This window comes from Macaca mulatta, chromosome 13, assembly GCF_049350105.2.
Source record: "Macaca mulatta isolate MMU2019108-1 chromosome 13, T2T-MMU8v2.0, whole genome shotgun sequence".
NCBI classification, from domain to species: Eukaryota; Metazoa; Chordata; class Mammalia; order Primates; family Cercopithecidae; genus Macaca; species Macaca mulatta.
The window spans coordinates 103,888,137-103,910,684 of NC_133418.1; the positions used below are offsets into that span (position 1 = coordinate 103,888,137).

The 22,548-nt window shown below is 33.8% G+C and overlaps 1 protein-coding gene across 1 annotated transcript; it reads right to left on the reverse strand.

Annotated features, from left to right (window-relative positions):
• Window positions 1-4,408: 4,408 nt before the first annotated feature.
• On the reverse strand, window positions 4,409-21,303 carry TDRD15 (tudor domain containing 15). Its single transcript, XM_015111796.3, has 3 exons — window positions 21,171-21,303; window positions 13,427-13,512; window positions 4,409-10,616 (listed from the first exon to the last, which is right to left on the reverse strand). Exon 3 carries the CDS (start codon window positions 10,611-10,613, stop codon window positions 4,806-4,808), a length of 5,808 nt encoding a protein of 1,935 aa, XP_014967282.2. The 5' UTR covers window positions 10,614-10,616; window positions 13,427-13,512; window positions 21,171-21,303; the 3' UTR covers window positions 4,409-4,805.
• Between the last annotated feature and the right edge of the window lie 1,245 nt (window positions 21,304-22,548).

Sequence of the window (22,548 nt, forward strand, 5' to 3'; positions counted from 1 at the left end):
AAGGTCAGGGAAGACGTGTAAAGTATCAGAAGGTAAAATGGTATTTATTGCCTTTGAAACCACACACAAAGAAGAACAGTTCATCAAATAAAATATTTTCAAGATATCTCACACTGGTGAACCACATTTACTAGGTAATAATCTTTTAAAAATTATTACTAAGTAAAAATCTTTTTAAAATCTTTTTATCATGTCCTAGGTCACAGAAAATTTCTACAGCAATCTAACAATCTAACAAGGTCTCCTGGGGAAAAAAACCTGAAAAATCTAGATTCATTTAACATGATTTAATATTGGAAGTTGCTGTACTATGCTTAACACCTTTACTCTAGCTCTACAGTGTCTCAACCAAGATAGTAATTACTGGGTATCCTATATATCATTTGTTACCAAACTAATGCATAAGTGATCTGAGCTTCCATTTTATTCTACTGAAAAACAAAAAATCATCAGTATATTGTAATATAATCTTCAAATCATTATGGATCTCATTAAGAGTTACTCAAGATTTATTCATTTAAAAATTCCTATAAACTATAAACTTTTACTTAACAATTATATGTATAACATATAGTATAATATATAGTATGTAAAACATACACTATATATACAATTATATAACACATGCTATATATATAATTCTATGTAACAACTAAAAACTTGTTCATTTAGCAATATATGTCTACAATGGAAAAAATATATATAACCTATTCTATTCTTTATCTGGAACTATAATCACCTCTTACTCATAAATCATCTCTTACTCATAAATCCTATCTTCCAAATAGAAATTTAATGATGAATGTAACCATTATACCAATACTAAACACATCTGTGTGTATTCACCCTAAATATAGTTCAGTTTCTTGCTTAGCAGCATCAAAAATTATTTTAACTTATGATTTCACAAAAATACTTTCAAAACAAATATAGTTTTATCAGGATGATTATATTTCTAACAGTTAGTGAGCATTTATTATGTACCAGGCAACACTGCAATGCTTTACATGTTTTAATTTATTTAATCTTCACAACCACCCAAAGGGGTAGTTACTATTATGATCTCCATTTTACACAAGAAGAAACTGAGGCACAAAAGAGTTTGAAAGCTTACCCATGGTTTTATTACTAATAAGGGACAAAGCAAATATTCACACTTAGGGAGTCAGCCTCAGTGCCCATACTTTTAATAACCATTCAATGCAAGCAATTCATAAATCTCTCTGACTCAATAGTGTTGTGTTCTCAAGACTTAGTCTGACATTTCACATGTCTATCAGCCATTCTCCTCTGGATGTCTAGATGTTACTTCATATTTAAAATATCAAAAACTCTTCTTTAAAAATGGGTTATCATTCTAGATTTCTTTCAAAGATGACTTCCAGTTAAATAAGCAACTGTAGAAGGATAGGCACACATTACCATTAAGCACTGCCTCATTAGCAAAGAATGAACAGATATTTCTTGTGCTTTTTTTGAACGGGTTATTACATTCTCTAGTTCTCATAATCTACACAAGGACTTTCGAGCAAAAACAAGCATGTGGGCAAGAAAGCACGATTTTGAAAAACAAAAATAAATGAGAAAACATCCTGGAAAAAGACTAACAAGTTTGTTCTGGAGAAAATAGTCTACAGATAAAAACAATTACCCTGAATATTTAAACACTGATGTTAAAATAGGCTGAAACTATGGGAAAGTTAAGCCAATTTTCCAAGTGTAAAGGGTGGCAACTTCTGCATTTAGAACAATACCTGGGCAAGATAAAGTAAACATATTATACATCTAGGCCATTTCTAACATGATGATATTTTTACTATTTACTCTGAATTGTTTAGCTCAAAATTACTGTGACTCATTATGTATAGTCTGGACTTCAAATACAGGAAGAATAGATTCTAAGAGTTTTTACACATAAAGCCTAAAATTATTTTTTTCTCACAAAATAATTCAGGAAGTTATCTACAGTCCTCTCTAGAGTAGTGATTATCAACCTTAGCTGTGCATTAGAATCACCAGGAGAGCTTTAAACACCCATTAGTAAAGCCACAGTTCTTGACCAATTAAAACAGAATGTTTAATTTTTAACAGGGACCCAGCCGTCGGAGTTTTTTGAAAGCTTCCTTTGTTAATTCCAATGCAAAGTCAAGGTTGAGAACCACTGTAACAGAGTCCCTTTTATGCTTTTTTAGTAGGTAAGACTCTTTCAAATATTGATGTCTTAAACCAAGAGGAACTACTAAAATCACTTTGCCCTGGACCCAGAGTACCTGCAGGCAATAATAGTGGAAGAGTAATAGAGGTGGTAGGAGCTGAAATAGTAAAGGCAATAAAATCAGTTTTTTTTTTTAATGTTGTTTTCTTGCTTTGTTTTAAGGCTATGATTACAGCAAGTATGGAAATTTATTATTAGTCCATGAAACTATATTTCTTATATTTGTCATACAAAGTCATGATTTTTTTCCTTACATAGGACTTCAAATCTGTGTTTTGAAGTATAATTTAATGTTTGGTTTTCTAACTGCTTTTACAACAGCTACTTTAACTCACTCAGTGATTCACTGTGTGTTAGGAGTGCTATGAGATAGAAGCTGGGACCCAAAGTGGGTCCTTAAAGAATCTGATGGGGAAAAAAAACATAAAAGAAGTTAGACACATGCACAGGTAAGGGAACAGTAAAGGATGTAAGAGCCAAAATGCATGGTTTGGTGCCAAGAGTTTATAGGAATCTCTTCCCCAAGTAAGCTAACTACTTTTCAAAAGGCAGTATAAATAACAAACAAAAGCAGTCAGAGAAATCTGAGTTGAACATCTCAGTTCCTTACTTACCAGCTTTAAATTCATGGGCAAGATATTTAATTTCCCTGAGACTCATCCATAAAGTGGTGATAATAGCCTGGAGGAAAATGCTTCTTTCCCACTCCTGATGTTTCCTTCCATGTGGAGGTTCATGGGTGGGGCACTCTCCTAGCATAATACTCCTAGCCTCTTTGTTCTTCTTACTTATGCCTTCCAGAAGTAAGGTCAATCTCATTGGTCCATTTGGAAGGAAAAAGACCTATGTTTGATTAGCCTCTTCCTCCTCCTTTTCTTTCTGGGGAGAACTGCCTCAGGCTGTTTTACATGGGTACCCTCCCAAGAAGATTCTCTTGTCTATGCCTATAACCGTCTGTGTAAGTCTAAATAATTCCTTATTTCATTATTGGTAAGCCAATTTTTCCATTAATATAAGTCAGTCTTTAATATTATTTTTGGTTTTATTTATTTTGTTTGTTTAAGTGTGACATTTTGCTTAACAATTATCTTTCCCCTTCTGAAAAGGTTTATTTGAAAGTGGTTTAGAACTCGAAGTGGAGTACTAGTTATTAGGTTCCTAGACCTTTATATCAACATACTTTGTAGAGTTGTAATAAGCATTAAATGAGGTAATACATATAAGACTCTTGAGACAGTGCCTGAAGCATAATAAGCACTCAAAATATGGTAGCTGTTTCTATTGCTACAATAACCATTACTGATATCAGGAAAGATTCAAAAATTAGATAGAAAAGGGCGCCAATTGTAAAGCATTTATCAATTCACTATAAAACATCTAGGTGAAATTCAAATAAAATACGTTCTAACATTACATCAGTAAAAACAAGATATTTCCACTCACTGAAAGAGTATAGCCTGTTATGACATTAGTTATAATACAGAATGTAGAATAACATACGTTTTATTTATAAAGTCAAAACAAACATTTGCCAGGGAACATTCTTTACAGCCTACAAAATCCTCAGTAACTAATCCATACAGAAAATGAATGTAATGTGGATAAACAAAATCAGACAATACTGTAGTGCATAAAATATTAAAATTTTAACAATATTTTAGGGTCAGTTTGACATCTAAAAGATTTAAGAGAAAATATGCTAGAATCAGTTTATTTATAAATTTATCTGGTTCAGAAATATGCTAGAAGCACACTCAAAACACCTAAAGACATTTCATATGATATAAAACTATATATAACAGAAAAACTATTCTTCAAAATGAGCCCAGGAAGCTCACTAATAATAGCAAGATTTATTAACATGAGATCTACAGACATTTAGGAGTTTTATGAAACCCTTGAAATTATTTGTGAAATGTCATGCATGTGTGCATGCATGTGTGGTTAAAATCTTTGACTACATTCTAAAAACTCCACCATTCAAAAAATGTAAAGAGAGTGAAGCAACGTTTTATAATCATAGTGGCCACTTCCAGTTCATCCATTTATCCAGATTTTCTAGTAAGTTTTCCTGCCATTTATTTTCAATTTGGATGTTAGTACATGAAAAACTTTTAAGGAATAAAAAAAAGAATCTACAGAAAATAATCTACTTTATAAAAATGTCTATTTACCTTTTAAGTGTTCTTCTGATTTTTTTTTTCCATTATCATGTGATGTTTTTACTGCTGTTCTCAAGTTCATTGTCTTATTTTCCTGTATTCCTTCGGTTGGTAGTTTTTCAAAAATGTCTTCAACATAACTGCTGTTCTTCAAACCATCGGGCAGTTCCCAAAATGAAGTTGTTGTACATGTATCAAACAAAATGGCACTCTGGAAATGTTTTCCACTACCAACTTTCTTTCTCACTGTTAAATTTCTAGAATGTGATCTTTTACTAATACAAATTTTCCTTAAGAGGTTCTTACAGACATCTTTCCTCTTTGTAGATTTCTGTTTACACTTTTGTTTCTCAGTGCATGTAAAATTTATATTTTGTTTTTTGTAACAATTTTGATCTAACAATGGGAAAATAGGCTTACTCTGTAATTTATATTGGATTTTTAGTAGAGTCAGTAGCAGTAATTGCATCAAGATGAGCTGAATCTTTAGAATAAGTTGCGAGACCAGATGCAACTAATATATCTGCCAAATTCTTTTTCTCATGAATGACATCTACTTTCAGTTTTGTTTCAGAATTACATTCCCTAAACTGAAAAACTAGGTCTGGTTTACTTAGGAAATCTCGAAAAAAGCTTTTGGCTTCTTCACTCCAATGTTTTCCTTTAGCAGGTAAGATACCATATAAAATACATGGATAACTCAGCCTTGGCAAATTCAAAAGTTCCTCAGGAACAACTTTAAGATTTATAATTTCTGAATAATGTATATAAAAAGAAAATCCATAGTCAATCAACACAAGACATAAAGAATGAGGTAAGACTTCAGAAATTTCTACTCTATTCCACTGATCTTCCGATTTATATTTGAACAAACAACTAGAACCGGGAATTATGAACTCCTGAGGCAATGTTTGTAAGGTCTCCGGGAGATCAGAAAGCAACATAAAAAGATATTTCATTATGTCAAAGAAATCTTCTAACTGAATACTGAAGTCTGATGGATCAGAAACAGCGGTTGCAATACCAGAATACTGCCTATCATTTTGGAATTGAACCCAAGTAAATGATTTTATTGTGCATGATGATACAGGAGTCTTAGATTCAAAGTTGTAAACAATTTCTGCAGGTCTAAGTTTGTTTTCTTCAACATGAACTGTATTCAAATTTAAGTATTCCAAAAGTAACAGGTCATCTACCAAAATTTCTACTTCCCAAACAGCATCTAAATATTTCAGGAAAAGAATATTTATTTCCAAATGAGCAAATAAGCACTCAAAGGACATGTTCTTAGAATTTTCAAACCAAATCCACTTACAAGGTATAGCTTGTCTAGGAATATTTCTTATTTCGTTACTAAGCAGCTTGGTATTACATACAGGCACTATTTCATAGAAACCACAATCTACTAAAAAAACAAGTACTTTATCATCAACATATTTTTCTTCCACTTTTGATCGATGCCATTTCAAGGTATTTTTAGATTTTGCCAAGCATTCTAAACCTTTTTCAATACTTTCCATTGATAAAAGGGGGGAATTTTTTTCTTCTTTAGTAATTAATACTATTAAATCTGATAAAATCTTTTTATTTTTGGATAACTTCACATAAAATCTTCCACTTTTTGAAACATTAAGCATTTCAGCTTTTTCAAGTTGTCCAGGTTTGAATTCTTCGAAAGGAATTTTAAACAGCTGTTGGTTCGAATTCATAGAACCTTCAGACTCATTTGATTTTCCTTTCTTCATTTCATTATTATCACCTGGGCTCACCTTTTGAGCGAGAACCTGAGGCATTTGCAATGCTGACTTCTGTAGTTTTGAACATGCTTTCCATTTCAGTAGTTCATTAATGACACATCTTTCATCACAAATCAAATTTACTTCCCATTTCTGATCATGCTTTTTCAAAAATTCACAATAAACTGTTTTGTTATGTACTTTCGAAGTAAAATAATCCACAGTTTTTTCATCCCATATTTCATCAGGCTCATTCCATTTTACTCCACTAAGAAAAGAATGGATTCCTAGCTGAGGAACAGTTAGAAATTCCCTCTGAAGTTCATAAATTTTACATGTGTTTACTATTGCAGAGTTACCATAGTCAATAAATTCTACTTCAAAAGAATTTCCTGGCAAAATTTTCTTAATTACTGCCCTGTAAATGGCATTGTCACCAGAATATTCCGCAACTACAAGATCTCCCACTAGAAGTGTAACTGATTTTTTCTCTTTCAATCTCCTTGCTGTTGTATTTAGAGCATCAGCAAGTCTGATAATTATACTTTCATTCTCAGCAAGCTGAATATGGAAACTTGCTGGATTACTGATATTAGATACATACCCTTTAACTTTGGCATTCAAAAAAATTTGGGGTTGAGGAAGGTCTTTAATCCGTGGCCTAATAAGGTCATATGGGTTTTGTGAGGATGTTTGATTTAATGCTCTGATAAAAGACTGTGATACAACCTTTAGTGGTTTTTGACGCACACCCCTGTTCTCAAGAATATGTGCAGCTCCAGGGGCAATTTTTATACCCTTAAGCCCATCATTCAAAGAATTCTTCATTTTGTTTTTTGACACCGGTTCCATTTTATAACACACTGATGGCTTCAAAAACCTGGCATATATACTTTTAGGATGCATCAATTGATCCATTTTTCTTTCGGAATATGTCACTGGACTAGTTTTATTAATCACATTATGGCGATAGTTGTTTCCTGTTCTGCCTTTCAAAGAAGTAGTAAGTCTCTTACTCTCATTTATTTTATTACTCTTTTCCATGCAGCATGCTTGGTCACAATGTCTTTTTCCATAAGCATGAAGCAACACTTTAATTTTCTCATTTATATATTGAGATCCATCATACAATTCTATACCAAGCTGTCCATCTGACTCCTGTGACAATATTATCGCCTTTAATGGTTTTCCCAAGAAATTGTCTTTAAACCAACTACTGATTTCTGCTGGAATATCTACATCTCTAAGATCTGACAAAAAACACTTAATAGCTTGCATAGGTGTAAACAACAACTCTGGAAACTGAGCTGAAATGGCCCTCAACATATTTTCTCCTACTAATTGCTTATTTCCAAAGTCTACAAAATAGACTTGAAATTCAGATGATGAATCTGTTGGTACTGCTAAAGCTCTATATGAGAGACCATCCTCTACATACTTAGATATGCACACTCTCATTTTATTAGAATCATATTTTGGACAATTTTTGAGGTTACTGCTCTCTGTGATTTTTGTTTCTATCATCTCTAGATCTTTATTATTTCTGCCAAGCTGGCAATAAAACTTTTTGGGACTATATATGTGAGATATATATACTTCTTCTTCACTTCCAATTTTTATATTAAAGGAAGAATAACAGTAACTGTAAAGACTAACTAAAGATGGGAATGTCTCTGATAATGTGATATACTGAGCAGAGCCACGATTCATAAGAAATTCTTTTGCACTAGCAAATGAGGACTGTAAATCCACTAAGTTATATAAATGGTTGGGATGTATAATAACTAAGGCATAGATGATACAAGTCAATAACCCTCTAGATGAAGAGATAAAATTCCGCAAGTCTCTGAATGCTTTTCTTGTCCAACTGAATAATTTACAACTAACAGGATCAATAAAATGGTTAAGACAACATCTGAAGGCTTGGCTTTCTAGCAAGAGAAAACGTGGGTTAATTGCACAAAGATCTTTAATTAAAACCCTTTTTTGGTAACCATAGTCAACAAATACTATGTCAACTTCTTTTGATACTTGAGTCAAAACAGCAGCTCTATACCACTTCCCAGAATACTTAGCAACACAAGCCGTCTGCCCAATCTCGTAAGGATCAGAATGAATACTATAGTAATTCTGAATTTGCTCCATTAGTAATTTTAGGTCTTCTAACTTACATTGGAGCTGGCATGAAAAGTCACCTGGGCCATAATAATAGGAACATTTAACTTCAAGAACTGTTCCTGGTTTAAAACTATATTCTTTATAAGACCAGGATGACTCAGGTCCCACAGACAAGGTGAAAGGATTTTTTAAATCTGAGACATTAACAGCTGGGGACTTTGGCAAAGACAAGTTATTTTCTACTAGGTTATTTGAAAGGTACTTTTTAGATTTAGGTCCTTCAAGAAGGGCAGATATGACTTTTTTAATATTAACTTTGTTTTTAGATTTTGAATTTAACATTGAATATTCACTTACAGATTTTGGAAAATATTTTAGTTCTACTTGACAATATTCTGCATATCCAGCTTGTAACATAAGAGAGATAACATCAATATTTTCTGAGGCTTCAACACTTTGAATATTTACGGTGTATTTGTCATCTTTTTTTGCTATAACCTGAAGCAAAATTGCTTTGTTCAAAACTAATTTTTTAAAATAATCAATTGCAGCCTTAGTCCATAAATCTTCAACAGGAAATATATGTGCAAGTGAACAGCACATTGCTAAGGCAGGTAACTCACAAAATTCTGGAAGCAAAATTTTTACATCAAAAAATGGTATGGAATCAGTATTACCATAATCCAAAAAATAAACATTAATCTTATAACCATTAATTTCAGTGATGACAGCTCTGTAAAAACGTCTGTCCTTGCTATATCTAGCACAACAAAATAATCCAGGTTCAGGTTTTCTTAGAATCATTTCATCGTTTTCACACAAATCATAAAATTTGTTTATATTTTTCATTATTTCTTGAAATTCATTCTGATGGTCATTAGTGCGTACCCAGAAATTTGATGGGTTTAATACATATGCTATAAAAGCTATATAGGCAGCCTCTATCTCCATTTCTACTGTTTCAATGGGAAAACCTACTTTTAAAATGCCTTTTTTATTTAGAGAGTCTATTGACCATTCAATATTTCCCATAAAACTCTCAACTGCAAAGCTGTTTACATCAGACACATTTGTCTCACTCAAGATATTGGATATTTTTGAATCAGACATCGGACAAAGTACTTGTGTGCCTACAGTCTTCAGTAGACACTTAGAATTAACTGTAGACTCTTGAGTTTGTAATGTCACGTAATACAAATGCTCATCCTTATTGAACCAATCAATGTGTGCATATACCACTTGTCCTAATAAGGCCTGTTTAAATATACTCAGTTGAAATGTTCTTGCATCTCTATCTTCACTGTGCAAACATGTCAGAGAACATGGAAATGAAAATAATGGTACTAAAATAAAATCTTGTTTAAGTTTCTTTACATAAATTGAGGGTATAGCCTCGCTACTGCCATAATCCATAAACCAAATTTTTACTTGATTTGGGGGCAAGAGCTGCTGAAGAATTCCTCTATGCCACTGTCCATTTCGCCTTCTGGCAACACAAAGTAGTCCAAAATTATCACATGTGGGACTAGTTTCTTGACAGATGGTATCATAATGTAAAGTCATATGTGCTGTCAAGTTTTCTAGTTCTGGAGTCCATTTAATTAACTGACAATAAAATTTACTTGGGCTCAATGCAGATGATACCTTTACACTTTCAGTACTTCCTACTGACAAAGATGGCTGCAACTTATCCAGAACATGTTGAATATCAAGTGAAGTGTCTTTATCACCTAATGACAATTCAGGTCTTTTATGTTGCGATAAATCTGGCATTTGTTGAGGGAATTCTTCTAACATTTCCACAATAAGACGAAATGAATCTCCATCAACAAGTCTTCCTAATTGTAACTCGAGAGCCTGAGATATAATTTTTGGCACTTCAAAAAGAAACATTTGCAGAGGTAAAATAGCTTGCACATAACCTTTCACTTGTATTCCTACTAATGACTTGAAATAATTCAAAGCTTTAGGGGACCATTTTTCCCCAACTGGTAGTATATTCGCAAAAATACCAAATACTACCCGTGGCGGTAGCTCAAATAAATTGCCACAGGCTGAAGCAATCTGTGGACCAGCAACTCTTAGTTCTTCTCCACGATCTATGAGGAGCACTGTATAGAGTTCATTTTTCTTTTCCACGACTCTTCCTCTCTGCCATTCTCCAGATACTCTTTCTTCCACCAAACAAAATTCATCAATTTCCACATTATTTTTCACTTTTGGAGTATGTTGTATTTCTCTCTGCAATATGTGGTAGTCAAACTCACATTCATTATTATTTATGCCTTGAAATTTCACCAGAATATCCTTGGGAAGACATTTAATATGTGATATTGTCAGATCCACATCTAAAAATGTTGGTAAGAGAGATGTAGAGTCCATTTTCTAAAAAGCAAATAATAATTACTCATTAGCTATCAAAGTTAACTGCAATTAGCCTTATGTTTGGCATATAAACATAAAACTAAAAATAATTATATGCCTGTATTTTATCAAATTTAAACATGTTGATAAAAATTATACACACTGAATAAGATGCTGGTGAAATAAACAAAATCTAACATTCACTCTTTTCTATACTTTTAAAATTTTTCATTGAAATATTACAAAACCTTTTTTTAATAGGAAGAATATCATCACTGGAAAACAGAGAGGAGCAACCTTTATTTTCCAGAAACTTTAACAAATTCCAGCTGGATATTGGACAGATGTGGTGTAATGAAAGGAGCCAAATTAGCCTCATTGGGGACCTCCTTCTCCTGTGAGACAACCACTTTCCTTCATGCAGACTCTTTCCAACAATCTATAACTCAAAGAGGTGAGTGCTAGAAGAAAGGGCAGATGGTGAACCAAAAAGGGGCACATTGTTTGCACTCCCCACTTTATGCTGAATTCGCAATATTTGGACTCTTATCAGTATCATTATGCAACCCCGGGATTCATCTTTGATTGAGGGAAATCAGCTGAGACCTGGACACCAATAAGGGAAGCCAAGCATAGAAAGACACTGAAGTAGGTTAGGTACATCCACACCTTATCACTGGCATGACTGGCCACAATAAGTGGAAAAGGGAAGGAATCTATAGCATCAAGGCAAAATTTTCTACCATAGCTAATCTGTGGATTTTTAGGATTCTAAAAATAAGGCAAATATGCAAGAAATATAAATAATCCCCAATTTCAGGCAAGAACCATCGTCTACTGTGACAGAATACAGCTCAACTCTTCCTTGACTCTGAGTTAACAGTCGACAGGCATCAATTTATTACTATGAGGACGAGTAAGAGAAAAACATTGCATGCCCTCCCCTCAAAAATGAGGGATCCTCTTAAAAAAAAAAAAAAAAAAAAAAAAAAAAAAAAAAAAAAAACAAGGAAATGCTACTCCATAGAAATAGATGTACTGAAAGAAATAGCAAAGTCCTGTTCTCAAAAAGGTCAAAAGGTGAAAATATAACAACTAATATTAGGATGAACTATACACACATGATAGATTTAAAACTATAATGGGAAAATGAAACCTAAAATAAAGATAAATTAGAAGAAAATTTTGACAGAATACCCCAAAGCTCAGAGGAAAAAGATAAAAAGATGAAAGAGGAGTATATAGGGCCAGAATATAAACTCTCACCAAAGTCTAAATGTTGTCATTATTTAGTCACAGGCCTTCACCCAATTCCTATACTTTACTCAGTTTATAGCCCCATTAATTCCTTACATCAAGAGACAACCAGGTACTCTCAAATAATCCTATACTGCATTATACCAAAACTGTCTTCCTGGCATTCACCTAAAAGGCCCTGTGACCATTCACATGGGTACATGGGAAAGAAAACATTTACATACATCTTTCAGGAACCATGCCACCCTTTTTAATGTATAAAAAGTAGATGTACCCAGGAGATCTCCTTCATTAAACAGAGGTGGTATATACAGAACATGTAAGACAAAGCAAGCCCAAAGGCACAAGGAAGTTTTTAAATAGGTTATTCAAACTATCAAAAATCTACTCCTCCACATCACTGTCTCTCCATCAAACAATACAGATGGCCTCCTGGGGAATTTCACATCAGAGGGGGTAAACATCTGGTTTATACATGGCTCTCACTTAATGCCAGTAACATCCAGAAATACATTGCTGAGGCATTACACCCCAACCCGGGTGGGGGGCGGTAATGGGGGCAGGGTGTCAGACTAAGAAATGAAAGAAAATCTTCACAGTAGAAAGACCTACCATTACATCTACTTTGCCTAAAGAAGAAATTGCTTGAGTTAATAACCTATGCATATTAATATATAATGGCTAATAGTTTCTGCAGGATGATTAGGAATGCTGAAGGAATAAGACTGGAAGACTTATTACAAAAAAGTCTGAAGAAGAGGTATGTGAATGAGCCTCTATGAATTGGTACATAGGAAAATTTTAGGTCCCATGTGATGCTCACCAGAGGGCCCCACAATGAAAAAAATATCTTAATCAGGTAGACAGCATAACCTCTCCTGTCAGTCAGGATGTCAGTCAACCTCTTTCACCTGCCTCTACAGTGCTTACTCAACAGGATCATGAAGAAAGTTCCAAGTGTTATGGATAAAGCTCCTATCCTTGGGTGCCTAAAGACCAAATGAAAATAATTCAAAGAAAATTCAAGTATATATATACATCTTTTTAATTATATATATTTATATATAAAATGTATATATATCTTTTAAAATATATTAAATATATTATATATTTATATAATGTATATATCTCTTTTAAAATATATAATATATAAAATATATTTATATATAAAATATATTCTATACCTAATATAGATTATATATTATACAAATATATTTATAAAATATATATTTATATATAGAATTTATATAATATATAAATTCTATAAATATATTTATAGAATATATTTTTATATAATATATAATAAAAATATATATTATATTTATATATTTTATATTTTATATATTTATATATTTTTATATAGTATATATTATGTTTGTATAACATATAATTATATTTATATATTTATATAAACTATCACAACGAGGAGTGATATTCAGTAAATTTAAAACTATTTTACACAATGAACAAATATATTATTTTAAAGACATAATTTAAATCAAGATGTTCTAGATCCAACCCCTACTCAAATATAACAATCCTTAGAAGACTACTACATCACAGAAAGTACTTACACTGTATACACAGGATTCAGATATCAGTACTCAATTAATTGTGTGAAATTTGGCAAACTATTTTTCCTTAGAATCAGACTCTAAATCTGTAAAATGAAAAGTTTAATTAAATTAGGGTTTTTCAAACCATTTTTCTGCAGCCGAAATCTTAAACAAATGTAAAACGCAAAAGGTATTTTTTGCAAAAATCAAAATACCTATAAAGTGGATTCATTAGTGTTCTAACAATTTCATACGTTTATAAAATTTAATTGTGAAGTCAGTAAATGAAACTAATGAAGTTATTCTATTAAACACAAGCCAATAGCAGCCTCATCATATAATTTGACTTACGATGTTTGATAGCACAGTATCGGGAAAATCAGGCTTACAAATATGGAACAGTCTACCTGCTTCCAAAATTATACATGATCCAACACAGATAGAGCAAACAAAAATATGGGAGAGCCACAACTTAAATAATCAATGAGTTAATCTAATGGCACTAACTAGTGCTCTTCTCTGCTTTTAAATTTAGTATATAATATTTGAATGTTTTGTATAAAAATTATATTTTAAAAAATCAAATTGAAATCCAAAGTTCCCAAACACCTGAATTAAATCTAAATAAAAAATATACAGCATCACAGTTCCCCTGAGGTTTGAGGAAAATATAATCTGCAAACACTATTAAAATTGATAGGGAAAACTCTTTCTATACTAAAATTTCCTGATTCTATAGAACATATATTACAGATAATGGCACTCATTGAAGTTTATCTTCTATAAATTAACATCAAATAAGTCTAGACCAGTAGAGTCCACTAGAAACACAATTAAGCCATATATATAAAGTAATCCAGTAACACCATTAAAAAGTAATTAAAAAGAGAAATCTATTTTAACTCAATATACCCAAACCACTATCATTTCAACATGTAATCAACATAAATTATGATATTTGATTTCTTTTTAATACTAAGTCTTCAAACTATGGTGTACATTTTACATTTAGCGTACATCTCAATTTGGACTAACCACATATCAAATGCTCAATAGCTATATGTGGTTAGTGACTACAGTATTTCAAAGCACAGGTCTAGAACTATGATACAATTTTACATTTTAAATATAAATTTTGTCAAAAATCTTAAAGCAGGTAAAATAATAGTTCCTTGTATTAATAACTCCTTATAATGCTTTAAATTTTTTTAAGGTTTTTAGTACACCAGTTTAACTGATCTTCACAATAAGATTCTTCATGTTTCATACCACAGAACTGAAGATCAATTGAAACCACAATTGATCAAAATGGAAATGTAAAAAGAGATTCAAGTTTCTGATTAGGTTTTCTGATTATCAGTCCAGTGCACTATGTACATTATTTCTACTGCTTTACACTGTTGTTTCAACTAAACTACATAATCATGGGCAAGAACCAAAATAAAAATGAAAGATGCAAATACAAAAAAAAAAAAAAAAACCCACACAAACAAACAAGCAAAGCAACATTCTGGGACAGAATCTGCTTATTAATTCTTCCTTTTTCAAAATTTAAGATCATTCTGCTCAAACTTTGGCAGTATTCTGGCAAGGTTACTATGTTCCAAAAGACTGATTCAAGTTGAAGCATCTGTGCTTTGGTTTTCCTCCTCCCGTCTTTTCCATATATTCAGAATGGTTTCTAGATTCACCTTGTTAATGACACTGATGTGATGAAAATAAAACTGGGTATACTATTTGAGTATGCATATTTCAAAATCAGGGCTTAATTTTTTTTAACGTTCTTTACTAAAGTTCACAACGAGGAGTGAATTTTTTCCCCAAGGGAACATTTGGGAGCATCTGGAAAAACATTTAGTTGTCTTAACTGAGGCAATCTCTAGTGGGTAGAAGCCAGGGATGCCGCTGAATATCCTATAATGCACAGCAGAGCACATTCTTCCACAAACAAAGAATTATTCAGCCCAATATGTCAACAGTTCTGAATTTGAGAAACTGCTTTAATGAGAGCAAAAACAAACACCAGGTAGATAAAAGAACTAATTTATTGAAACTATCTAAAAGAAGTAGAAGAAAATACAAGAATATTTTTCTAATCTTACTAAGAGAGACATCTTTTAGGAGACAAAACCCAGAGGCCATACAATTTTTTAAATATATTAATTTTGTTAATCATAGCCAAAAAATGAAGCTGTAAACAACATTGAAATCAATTTAATTTACTGCATGAAGGATTTTCTCAAGACAAATATCTTCATCATCTATGACTCCACTATCATTCCACTCACAATCCACCAGGAAATTCTACTTGGTTCATCTCCAGAGCATATAAAAGTCTGACACTTGGCAATTCTGCTGCCACAACCCTGGTCTAAACTACCTTCCTCTGTCATCTGTGATACTACCTTCCTCACTAGTCTTTTAGCCTTAACTCCAGCCTATCCCAACCTGTGAATATTCTTAGCATTGTAACCAGAGTGATCTTTTTAAAATATAAGATACAATATGCTGAGAGAGAAAAAAAAAAATCAGTGGCTTCTAATTTCACTGAGTGAAAATTAAAACCATCAAAATGGCTTCATGAAGTCCAAAAGGGCTAACCATCACCACCACCACCACCAACACCAAAACCTCCCATGTTTTCTCTTACCTTATTTCCTATTACATTCCCCTCACTTATTACACTGAAGCTACAATGCCTCCCTTGCCATTCCATGAATCTTTCCACCTTTGGGCTTTGGGCTTAACTGCTGTCAGAGCATAGCTTGCTTCCTCACTTCCTTCAAGTTTTGGTCAGATGATCCCCTCTAGGTGAAGCATTCCCTGACTATTCTAATTAAAACTGTAACCTCCCACAAACTTAACAGTCCCTAGCCCTTCCCTACCCTCTCTATCAAAAGCAACAAAAAAGTTCTATTAAACTAGTGGTTCTCAAACCTTTGTTCTCAGGACACATTTATAGTCCTACAAATCATTGAAGATCTCAGAGAGTTTTCATTTATGTGACTTTTATCTACCAACATTTATCATTTTAGAAATAAAAATAGAAATTTTAAATATATTTAATTCATTTAAAAATACTAAACCCACTAAAAACATAGATATTTTCATGAGAGATGGTTATATTTCCTAAAACCGAAAAAAATAGTGAAAAGTGACATGGTATTATAATTTTTACAAATCTCTTTAATGTCTGCTTAATAGAAACTAAGCTGGATTCTCATATCTGCTTCTACATTCAATGTGTTGCAATAGGCTATTCTGGGTGAAGGATGTGAAGAAAATCTAGCTATACAGACACATAGTTGGAGAAGGGAGGAGAACATTAAAAGCTTTTTCATATAACTGAAGACATTCTTCTTTGATATGCACAACAACTCAATGAGTAGTAGTTTCTTCGAAGTTAGTTTACAGTGTGGAATATAAAATCATAAGGGAACTTTTTGTATTGTTAACTTAAAAATCTACTGGCCTACCTATCTTGTACTTTGAAATATTTAAATATGCATGATTTTATAAGATATCACATGGATTAATTTGAAAATATTGGTTAGATGTACAGATCTTCCATATGTGGACATACTACACTACCCAACATTCCCAAATAAAACTGACTGGTATCACCAGCATCTCATCAGAAAAGTCATCAAATTTGGGGATACCATCAAACTCAGAATGGCAGACATAACTTTCCTGACTTTTCTAATTTTTGCTTTAAAACTTGGATTTTATCATTGACAAATACTGTCAGTTGTTTTCCTCCAAGTGAGGAGCTTGCTTCAATGTGCCAAGTACCCAAATCTGACTCAGTTTGCCACACTGGTTTGCAGCTCAAATCGTTACATCAAATGCTTTTCCTAGAGTCGATCTGCACAGTTCAGTATCAACAGATGTGCTTTTATGCGTACCTCCCATTTCATCACATGGAATATTAAAAAGACATATTTTCAAGGATCATGCTTCAATATCATTCATTTTTACTGCTAGATCAAGGACATTTTAAAGTGAAACTGCCACCTTTTTTATTGCAAGTGTTTGGTAGTAAATAATAAAATGACTACCAATAGTTTGGTGCCATTGCCTTGATTCACAGCAAGGTGCCAGCAGTTTTACCCACCATTGCTTTTGCACCATGAGTGTCAACATTAACACACTGAAAAAGGTAAACATTGACAAGATGCCAAGTTTATTCATGGGGAGATAATAATATTTTCAAAAAATGGTCCTGAAAAAAAATGGATACCCACATGCAAAAGAATGAAGTCAGACCCCGACCTCACACAATATACACGAGATGTTCTCAGACTTACGATGGTTTGACTTAAGATTTTTCAGCTTTACAGGGAATTTTTGGGGACATAACCCCATAGAAATCTAAGAGCTCCTTGCAACTTAAAAAGGAGGTACAGTTTCTACTGAATGTGTATTGCTTCCACACTATCGTGAAATTGAAAATCCTAAATTGAACCACGGTAAGTCAGGGACCAACTCTTTTGTTGCCAGCATTAAATGCATCTTCAACTTACAGTATTTTCAATTTAAAATGAGTTTATCAAGATGTAATCTCGGCTGGGCGCGGTGGCTCACGCCTGTAATCCCAGCACTTTGGGAGGCCGAGACGGGCGGATCACAAGGTCAGGAGATCAAGACCATCCTGGCTAACAAGGTGAAACCCCATCTCTACTAAAAATACAAAAAATTAGCTGGGCGCAGTGGAGGGTGCCTGTAGTCCCAGCTACTTGGAAGGCTGAGAGGCAGGAGGCAGGAGAATGGCGTGAACCCAGGAGGCGGAGCTTGCAGTGAGTTGAAATCACACCATTGCACTCCAACCTGGGCGAAAGAGCGAGCAAGACTCCGTCTCAAAAAAAAAAAAAAAAAGATGTAATCTCATTGTAAGTTGAGGAGCATCTGCACAAAAAGCTACTGAAAATGGATAAAAAACCTACGGATAAGAACTAAAGCTATCCATCCCTTAAAAAAATTGAAATAAATCTTCATGACTATTATGATTTAAATGTTTGCCCCCCCCAAAACTCACATTGCAACTTAATTACTGAGATGTGGGACATTTGATAGGGGTGAATAGGTCAGGAGTGTACCATCCTTATGAATGAATTAATCCATTCATGGGTTAACGGGTTATCAGGGAGTGGGATTGGTGGCTTTATAAGAGGAGGAAGAAAGACTTGAACTAGCATGCTCACCCCCTGTCCATGTGATGCCCTGTACCACCTCAGGACCTGCAGAATCTCCACTAGCAAGAAGGCTCTCACCAGATAGGGCCCCTTGACCTTGGACTTCTCAGTCTCCATAATTGTAAGAAATAAATTCCTTTTCTGTATATATTACCCAGTTTCAGGTATTGCTATAAGGAACAGAAAACATATCAAGACAATAACCTAATTAGGCAATGGCTTCTTAAATATGGTTCCAAAAGCACAAGTGACAAAAGATTAAAACAAAGATCAATTGAACCATCAAAGTTTAAAAAAAACCTGTGCTCCAAAGGACCCATCAGAAAAGTGAAAAGTCAACCCCCCAAATGGCAGAAAATATCTGCAAATCATCTATCTGATAAGGGGCTTGATGCACAATATATGCAAAGACCTCAAACTTAGCAATGGAAAGACAATCCAATCTAAACACAGGCAAAGGATTTGACTACGTATTTCTTCAGAAAAGATACACAAAAGCCCAATAAGCATATAAAAAGATAGTCAAATCATCGGTCACTAGGAAAATGCAAACTACAATGAAATGCCACTTCAGACACACTAGGATGACTTGTGTTTTAAAAAATGAACAATTACAAGTGTTAGCAAGAATGTAGAGAAATGAGAACCCTCCTGCAATCTGCATCTGTAAAATGGTGCAGCCATTCTCAAAAAGTTTGATGATTCCTCAGAAACTTAAACAGCAATTCCATTACTAGATATAGATCAAAGAAAACTGAAAACACACATCCACACAAATATTTGGACAGGAACAATTCTCAGTAGCATTATTCCTAACAACTAAAAGTGAAAACTACCCTAATTTCATCAACTGTTGAAGGAGAAACACAATGCGATAAATACAAAAATTAGCGGGGCATGGTAATGTGCACCTCTGGTCCCAGCTACTTAGGAGGCTAAGGTGGGAGGATGGCTTGACCCTGGGGGACAGAGGTTGCAGTGAGCCGAGATCCTGCCACTGCACTCCAGTCTGGTTGACAGAGCAAGACTCTTGTCAAAAAAATAAATAAATAATAATAACATTTTTTAAGAAAACATTTATTTTCCCATGGATTATATTAAGTGACAGTAATTTTTCCTTCTTTCTGATTTTTCCATTTCGAATTTTTCTATAAATGGCCATACATTTCTTCTCTAACAGTCAAGAAAAAAACACTGAAACCAAATTCTTTTCAAAATGCCATAAAGTTAAAAGAAAATTTAGAAAAACATTTAAAATATTTTAGGATAAGGTGGACAATCTTAAAAAAGATAGAAACCCAAAAACCATAAAAGGAATGAAGAACACAGTTAGGTACATATATGCTAAAACTGCTATACAGAAAAGACAATCGGCCGGGCGCGGTGGCTCTTGCCTGTTATCCCAGTACTTTGGGAGGCCGAGGCCGGCGAGATCAGGAGATTGAGACCAACCTGGCTAACACGGTGACCCCGTCTCTACTAAAAATACAAAAAATTAGCCGGGCGTGGTGGAGGGCGCCTGTAGTACTGGCTACTCGGGAGGCTGAGGCAGGAGAATGGCATGAACCCAGGAGGCAGAGTTTGCAGTGAGCCGAGATCGTGCCACTGTACTCCAGCCTGGGCAACAGAGCGAGACTCTGTCTCAAAAAAAAAAAAAAAAAAAAAGAATAGCATATGAATAGACACATGACAGATTTAAAAAAAAAAAAACTGTAACATGGAATATAAATATAAAGCATCCTTAACATAGAAATATGTTCCATATCACTGGTATGGGGAAAAGAAAAATGAAAATTCCTCTTCCATATACTGTGTTAGGAAAAACAACTGAATGATTATATCCAGAACAAATGAAGAAGATGTGGAGAATGAAAGTTCATAGATTCCAGGTAAGAGAATAAATTCTTTTTTTTTTTTTTTTTTGAGACGATGAGTCTCGCTCTGTCGCCCAGGCTGGAGTGCAGTGGCCGGATCTCAGCTCAATGCAAGCTCCGCCTCCCGGGTTCCCGCCATTCTCCCGCCTCAGCCTCCCGGGTAGCTGGGACGACAGGTGCCCGCCACCTCGCCCGGCTAGTTTTTTGTATTTTTTTAGTAGAGACGGGGTTTCTCTCCTGACTTCGTGATCCGCTCGTCTCGGCCTCCCAAAGTGCTGGGATTACAGGCTTGAGCCACGGCGCTCGGCCCGACAATAAATTCTTATAATATTTTTGTCATGTAAACTTATAGCACCATTAATCTTAAAATCCTCACATCTTTTGATACCAAGATTACTCTTGGTAATCTATCCTTATGAATATAAGAATATATACTGAAAGATGTTTATTGAAACACTTACAAAATTAAAACTATAAAACACTGCTAAGAGAAATTAAAGATGATGTAAATTAATTTTAAGGTATCAATTCTTCCCAAAGTCACCTACAGAACTGACATAATCCCAATCAAAATCCTGGAATGCATTTTGGTAGAAATTCAAACTTTTACGGAAATGCAAAGGAACAGAATGGTCTAAATCGGTTATAAATAAATAAACTGAAAAAGATTAAAGTTTGAGAACTTATGCTTACCTGAGTTTAAGACTAATTATAAAGTTACAGCACTCAGGACACTGTGGTACTGGTGTAGTACTGGTGTGGAAATATAATTCACTGGAACAGATCATAGAATCCAGAATTAAGACCTAGATAAAGTCAATAAAAGATAAAACGATTTCAACCAAGGTGCCAGCAATTCGACAAATGATGCTTTAACAGTTAGATAGCCAAAAGCTTAAAAGAGGGAAAAAAAACTGACCATATGCAAAAATTTATTCTAAATGGAATATAAACCCACATATAAGAACTAAATGTATAAAACTTCTCAGAAAAAAATAGAAAATCGAAGGTAACTTGACTTGGCAAAGATGTCTTAAATAGGACACAAGAAAATTCAAACTACTAAAGAGGGAAAAAAATCAATACATCAGTTTATCAAAATTAAAATATTTTGCTCTTCTAAAGACACAATAAAAAAACTAAAGGCAAGCCAGAGAGTGAGAAAATACAAAACATATAACCTAGAACCTATGTCTAAAATATATAAAGAACTTTTACAACTCAATAGTAAAAAAAAATAAATAAATAAAAAAAATCCAATTTAAAAATAGGTAAAAGATTTAGCAGCCACTTTACCAAAGAGGATTTATGGATGGAAAATTAGCATTTGAAAAAGATGCTTAATATCATTGTCACTAAGAAAATGCAAATTAAATCACACTAAGATAACACTTCACATCTGCTAGAATGGCTGAAATTAAAGGGCAACCATACCAAACATTGGTGAGGGTATAGTGTAACTGGAAAGGTCACAGACTGCAGAAGGAATTGTAAAATGGTACAAACACTTGGAGAACAGTTTGGAAGTTTCTTTAAAAGTTGAATATATACCATATACCTTCCACATGACCCAGGCAATCCACTTCCGAGCATTTACTCAAGATAAATGAAAATATATGTCCATGCAAAAACTTGTAGGAGACTGTTCACAGCAAGTCTACTTGTAACAGCCAAAAACAAAACAACCCAAATGTTTGTCAACACAATAAACAATGGAACCATAGAATAGTCGTACCGCACAAAATGGAAACTATCCAACAATAAAAAGGAATGCTGTAATCCCAGCACTTTGGGAGGCCAAGGCAGGCGGATCACTAGAGGTCGGGAGTTCAAGATCAGCCTGACCAACATGGAGAAACCCCGTCTCTACTAAAAATACAAAAGTAGCCAGATGTGGTGACGCATGCCTGTAATCCCAGTTACTTGGAGGCTGAAGCAGGAGAATCCCTTGAACCCAGGAGATGGAGGCTGCGGTGAGACGAGGTCTTGCCATTGCACTCCAGCCTGGGCAACAAGACGGAAACTGCGTCTCAAAGAAAGAAAGAAAAAAAAAAGGAATGAAGCACTGATA

Bases quoted from the DNA above. Each gene is read 5' to 3' on its own strand.
- TDRD15 (XM_015111796.3), bottom strand. From the start codon at position 10,613: ATGGACTCTACATCTCTCTTACCAACATTTTTAGATGTGGATCTGACA.